This window comes from Dendronephthya gigantea, unplaced genomic scaffold (genome assembly GCF_004324835.1).
Source record: "Dendronephthya gigantea isolate DGI-Jeju-01 unplaced genomic scaffold, DenGig_1.0 000096F, whole genome shotgun sequence".
Lineage (NCBI taxonomy): Eukaryota > Metazoa > Cnidaria > Anthozoa > Malacalcyonacea > Nephtheidae > Dendronephthya > Dendronephthya gigantea.
In genome coordinates this window covers 165,413-172,347 of record NW_021163106.1, presented here as the reverse complement: position 1 = coordinate 172,347, position 6,935 = coordinate 165,413, and the positions used below count along the sequence as shown (strand labels likewise).

General features: G+C 36.5%; 1 protein-coding gene across 1 annotated transcript; it reads right to left on the bottom strand.

The window, feature by feature from the left end:
* Nucleotides 1-478: 478 nt before the first annotated feature.
* Nucleotides 479-5,599, bottom strand: LOC114533992 (receptor-type tyrosine-protein phosphatase epsilon-like). The gene is made up of 4 exons (XM_028555628.1): nucleotides 5,489-5,599; nucleotides 5,013-5,167; nucleotides 2,006-2,141; nucleotides 479-1,122 (listed from the first exon to the last, which is right to left on the bottom strand). The coding sequence occupies exons 1-4, from the start codon at nucleotides 5,588-5,590 to the stop codon at nucleotides 1,042-1,044; spliced, it is 474 nt and encodes a 157-aa protein (XP_028411429.1). The 5' UTR covers nucleotides 5,591-5,599; the 3' UTR covers nucleotides 479-1,041.
* Nucleotides 5,600-6,935: the final 1,336 nt, after the last annotated feature.

Here is a 6,935-nt window from a genome sequence, read left to right as displayed (position 1 = left end):
AAATCGACCGCAATGACATACGTGCAAGTAGAGGCAGGCCTTAAGGAATTTAGCCGCATGATTAATGTTAATTAAATGTGTCTCAAAAAACCGCACTTATAAGGCCGGTCTCCACTTGCACGTACGTACGCGCTGAAATCTCACGTACGGCTTGCGTTGACAGCCGCCTTGAAACTAAAATACATTTGTAATGTCATACGTACAAAAAATTAGCCGCGACGGCCGGCTTAGTGGCAGTTTCGAGTCACCGAGCATGCGCTAAATCGAGCCGCACTGACAGTACGTTCATGCAATTATCCTAAAATGGTGTTTTTTCACTGTTGTTAGTGTTTGGAGATAATTCTAAGGGAGTTGAAAAGCGGGGGTTCACGTGTTCCATGTTGTTTTGACCTGAATAAAATGTACAAAATCTGCATGTCGTACATGCACACTCATGCACACACCACAATAACGACTGTTTAGCTAATTTCAACGATTTAATAGCTGTATTCAGCACCCTACCCCTATATAGCTTTAAAAGTGTATAAAAAATAGAAAATATACGTCCACAAAGTGCAGTATAACTATATAACTTTTTACCCTTAGTTTTTTTTTAATTAGGAACACACTAAAGGGTACTAAAGGCCTATTCCAAAACGAGCAGGAGTCACACGTAAGCGTGCGAGGCCGGGTAAGATTATTTCTTCCTTAACTGATCTCGAAATGTTCGTTCTTACCTTTTGTGGCGTTTCTGGCGAGTTGCTCAAAAACGTTGTTAGGTTTTTCTAGTCAACTTTGAAAGTGTTGTTATTGTATGATTTGCGAAATTTGAAATCTGACTAGCCTCGTTTTCGTATGACTCGCAACAGACTTGCTGCAATCTGCCCTTCAATTAATTATTAAGTCCCCAAACTTGTTTAGACTATACATCACCATTGTTTTGTGGCAGTGTTTGATTAATCTATGTGCTCATTGATATAGTTTCTAAGAATACGTGTTAGGTTGTTATGGTTACTATATTAGTTCGATTAAGATAGTGACTCTGCTTAGTGATGAATAGGTTCATTCTTTCTCGAAGTTTGCATACTCATCAAAGGAGTCCAAATACGCCATTATAGCTGTGTAACAAAACTGATATTGTTCCTGAAGAAAAAAGAAATTCGAAAATGCAAAAAATAGCAAATATTAATGGAGATAACTAAGATAAAATATTACGCAAAAACTATTGTCTAACACTATTGTCTAAAACTGGAAAAAACCTGTTGAGGCACGGGGCATTTTAAAGCAAGTGTCGACAGTGGCGTTAAGTTGAAAACAATGAAGTTGATTTGACCGGTAATTATTGAGGAAGCGAAGGCATGTCGTCCTCGCTTATATCAAGTATTTTAAACTTCCGAAATGAGTTTTTGGGATATATATGTTGCAGTAATACATGTATATCTGTGCCCCGAAAATGGCATACGTACGAGGGATCTCAATGTTCAGTCTTATAGTAACAGTGCATAAGACTCAGGTGTATATATGAAATGAATATTGTGATGATGCTACTCTGAATCACTAACCAGGTAAGCTGAAAAATTTGCTTGACCACGGTGGGAACCGAACCCAAAAATTAGCTTGGCATGTACGCGGTGCCCGGTAAAGCAAATTCAGTTTCAACTTACCTAATTGGTGACTCGCATCGCGAGAAAAGCATCGCGATCGTTACAATTTTCATCGGTTCGGTCTATTAGCTATTTTGAACTTACAACGGGTAAGAGGTTAGTGCTCTCATTTCTTTTGAAGGGAATGGCAATATCTTAAATTGCCCTTTCCGAGATTTTATTTTCTTGGAATAGTATTAATATTCCACGATATCGCGGATTCCTTCTAGTTTTTTTTTTATCCTTGCATTGGTAACATTAAGCGTGGGAAAATCCAACGCCTCGTCTAATTGAATTTTATCGGCAGTAATATCTCGCATTTGTTGCTGGGAATGAGCTGATGACTAAATGTACGTGATCTATATAAACACTGAACTACTTACTGCATTATCAACAAATTGCGGTCGACTTCCTCTAATTATTTTTATCGTCTGGAAGACATCCATTGTTTGCTCAATTTTCATTCGTTCCAACAAGTTCGAAATTGCAATATACGTCCCTGTACGACCTGTTCCGTCGCTAAAATTCAAATAGAGAAATTTAAAGTATAGAATCAGGATGGCCGGAATCACTCATTTATGAGATAAATTATTCGGTAATGTTTACTGGCATAATGATGTGATGTCTGGTCACATTACACATAAAGGCCCGTTTACACTTGCAATTTTTGCTGCGATTTTATGTGCGATTTTCTTGTTTTGATGGATGTACACGAGTGAATTAGTTACTGATGTTCAAATAAGAGCATAAATCAGAGCATTAGTAATTATTTACAGAATTATCATATATCAAAAGAAGAAAATCGCACATAAAATCGCAGAAAAAATCGCAAGTGTCTGAAAAATACTACAGAGGGTATTAGTATTATTTATGCAGATCTTGTTTATTAGAATATTAAATCAGTGGTTAACAATTTCATAAAATAATAATAAGTGGACTAAAGAAGGTAACTCTGCGGTACGTGCGTGTGCTCGAGTTCCTTTATGCAAAGAATATGCATTAAACTGGCGGGAGGGAGGAGTCACGTTTTTGTTGAATAAAAATGTCATCAACTCGATCGCAAGAAATCTGTCGGGACACATGCGCATTTCAACAAGCGCCACTATATTCACATCAACATCACTGATCACGACTGACTGACATCAGTGCAACCTCGTACCCAGGGTGATTCTCTTATTATTCCATGACAATATTAGGCCTGAATGTGTGAAACGTTGCTTTTAAAGCGATTCCATTGCAGCTTTTATAACTTTCTAATCTATTATTAACTAAAGTGACATTCTCAGCGAGTTCCTAGCTTGCATCAACTAATTAGATTGTCTTAATATATTGCATCAAAATCTGGAGGAAAGCAAATTTCTCATTCCAATTCTCGTTTTGTGCTGGCCAATGGGATTATGGGGTCTAATCTTGCCTATTCCAGGGCAACAGCTGGGCATTTTGTTGTCGCTGTCTAAAAATTGCGGGCGCATTTCTTCAAGAAGAATTTTAATTCTTCGAACGCCAAAAACATGTATTTTGAGGAGCTTTTTCTCCTTTTTTACTGGTTTGTTCATGAAAATAAAAGGGTGTATTCAAAGATTACGTTCCCGTGCTTGCATACAAGGGTATAACGACATTCTCTCGTAAATATTTGCGAAGGATTTTTATTTGCAAATGGGCGACAAGTTGAAGTATTTCACTCATTGTCAAAGTTTCAGGACCTGGTTACAGCAGTATGCAAACAACGAATTAACCCTATTTTACTCTTGACAGAAGCTGACATATTGTTGTTTCCACTGGTGTGTTCATTAATCTATTTGTCCCTTCTCACGCGAAATAATAAGTAACTTAACATGCATTTTTCTATAGAAATAACACCTTTTCCTCTTTCGATTTCGTGAAAACTGACCTTTGCCTTCAGTTATAAAGTATATTTTATGAAAGTTAAATCATGTTTTGTTTTATTGAAACATTAGCCACTCATGGGAAAAATGCTCTAGATGTTGTAATTTCACAAACCACTTATACTCTGAAAATGCCATATTGTAACATACTTACGAACTTCCTTCTGCATGAGTTTGTTATGATGTAAAAATTGCTGCAAAAGTGATTTTAATATGTCCAAGTATTGGTTGTTATGAATTATGAAAAGTCCTGTTGATTTGGTAAGTTTTAAGAATCTAACCGCAAACTTTAATATGGCCATGCTTGCTTTGTGAAATTATGTGATGCTGTGGCACATATATAAAAATATTTTAAAATTTTTACCAGTGCCTCTCTCCGAAACATGACTTAAAACTATCCATATTGTTCAAACTTTATAAAAAAGTTAGTGGGCATGCTGAGAAAAATGCGCACAATACTTATTTTTGTCTGTAAACAAACATATAAATTAGCCTGTGGGATATGTTACTTCCTATTTCTGATCATTTAACTAGAGTATAATAAAATTATTTGAGCAAAAATTTAGTATAACATTGCTTGCATCAAAATACAATAATGGGGAATCTTTAGAACCTTTCATTTTCCTAAGGGAGGTGGAAATATATATGTTTGAGCTCAATTTGGCCTGAGACTGTTGCTATAGCTGTCCATATTTCACTTTTTTTTTATAAAAATTATTAAATAAATGATGTAGAGGAGTCGAGATTGTTTGCATAGCACAGTTGTATATATTTTATAAATTGATTAATATGGAAAGATCAACATCTGATAAAATGAACATAACTATTTTGGTTTCAATACTCTCATGCCATAGTCCAACTGTGAAGATTCTGGTGGCTTTTTTAAGTTAATGTCCAGCTGAAAGCTGACAAATGACTGAAAGCTTCCTGCAATAAATGCTTCCTTAACTGCTAACTAACCAACGACGACCACATTGTGACTGAAATTCTTAATTTCCACACGAAAGTGACAAACAAAGTTGTGAGTGTGACAAACCAACATATTGTTTGCTAATTTAGATCATTCAGATGCTTTCTAAATGCCATGTTTTGTACCACAAGATACAACAAAACCAGCAGTTACACGTACATGATATTCTTCTTTTCGTAAAGTGCCGAATTCTTTCTTTTACTGCAAAAGATATTCAACTATCTTCACTCCTATCAGCCGCCATTATTTAAATTTAAATATACGAGGTCTTTCCGAAAACTACGAAGGCGTTTCGTGTGCGTGGATGCCAAGTTCGCGCATGCTCCGTACAAAATGCCCAGCTGTTTTCCAGGGCTATTTTTGCCGAACGTCTTGCCGCAAAATGCCCTGGGAACGAATTCCATCGCTATATGGGCGCAATACTTTCACCGGACGTGAGTATCCGAGAAAATAATTTACACGTCTTCACTATAGTCTATATAAAGGTTTACAACAAATTCATCAACAATTTTATTGTTTGTTTTTTAGTGTTACCTGCATGCCACAATAACTGGTCCCTGACCATGATTCTTTCTAGACTGCTCGACCAATGACATCAGGGAGATGACGCCATCTGCTTTCGATGGCACTCTTCGCACTGGCCATTTCGTGTAGTGGAAAATATTCACAACACGTCTATCTGATAAGTCCTAAATTTACAAAATCATTACTTAATAGTTGTAAACAAAACGTTCTTGTACCTTGCCTCAGTCTGGTAAAATCGATTAAAGAGAAATCGATACACATGCTTTGGGTATAGTTCAATTCAATATATCTTTTAATTTGGCCTGTTGTATTTTCTCTTTTTTCGAGACCCAAAAGTAATAAATGTTTGTTCTTTTTTCGCGGTGTAATGCGCCACTATATCAGCGATGAATATTTTTAGCTGTCGTTGTTCCATAATTTTTACGACATTTGTTGAAATAGTGAGAAAAGCTGAGTTTATATTTATTTATAGCTACTGAACTTACCGGATAAGATGACAAGATAAATTTTCTCGCCCAGATACCATCGTCTTCAGTTTCTGAGTCCAACTGGACTGCCAAGCTGCCGTATTGTGCCGACTTTTCCATGGCTTCGGGCCAAAATTTCGGATATGACTGAAATTACCAAAAATACTTAGGGATGTTCTTTAGAGTGAAAAGTCTAAGTATAATTTATTCATTCAGACGATAAGCTGAAGTTAATTTAGTTTTGTACGATAAAATGATGTTATAAAAAAACCATATTCTTCTTACTCCATCGGACACGTATAGTATTGACCTTCGAAAATTTTGTGAGACGTAAAAAAATTCCTAGATCCGCCCCTGGACTTACTTTAACAGCGAGATCGAGTCCAAAAACTGCACGCTTGCAGGCTCATAACATCGAAGGACTTCCCAGTGAACTCTAATAAAACTGGAACGATAACTTGGCCGCCATCTTTGAAGCCAGCACTGATGGCCGCCATGAAGGCCAAGAGTTGAAATTACAGCACCAAAACAACGCCGGTTTTTATACACAAATCCTTCTCATCTGATCATGAATAAAAGCTTAAAACAAGCATTGACACTTAGATTTTACTAAAAAACAAGTTTTATGAACGTGAAAAGGTGCAAACCTATTTTTTTTGCGAGTTGAAGGCGAAGTTTTTTTTCGGCCCGTTCAAATTCTTTAAATATTTCAAGTACAAAGCTGGTACCTCGCCGGTTTTTACAGTAAGATGATGCGGATTACTTAGGTCTATCCAAAAAGGGTAAATTCGTTGTTTAAAGTTGAAGTGGTCAAATAAAAATTGCACTTTTATCGCAATTTTTTGCCAAAAAATACGATTTTTACGGAATTTTCACTCTCCCCAGTTCTTTTGAAGGCTTGATTTGCTCGCTCGGCTGCCGCCTTAATCAGCAAATTATATTCAAATCGGCTTCATCCAATGACTAGTCTTTATTGTTGAGTTATCGTTCCAGTCTTATTAGAGTTCACTGGGACTTCCAGGCATGCATGTCTAAAAACTTGTCTAAATTTCGCGTGTTCTTAATCTATCCAAACATAACTACCCTATTTCGTAGTCATTTAGCGGACAGAAATGGTGTTAAATATCCTGACAGACCAGGAAATATATCTGTACGAAATGTAATTGTGGTGTAAGGTTTATATTTCTATAAGTAAAAGTTTCACTTTTTGTAAACAGAACAAGAATAAAAATATTTGTTTTACAATCTTAGTAGCGCGAACGCAAATCTGCGTCAAGTGGTGGAGGGGGACTTTAATTACACAATACTTACCGTGCCATTTTTAACGTTGCTCAGCAATACAATCGTGGATGATCTATGACAATAGACCATTCGCCAAAAGTCATTGATTGTACTTGCCAGTGGACTTTGTGTGGCAATGAAATAATTCCGCCCAAGGTAACCCTGAAATCGTATGAAACACTTC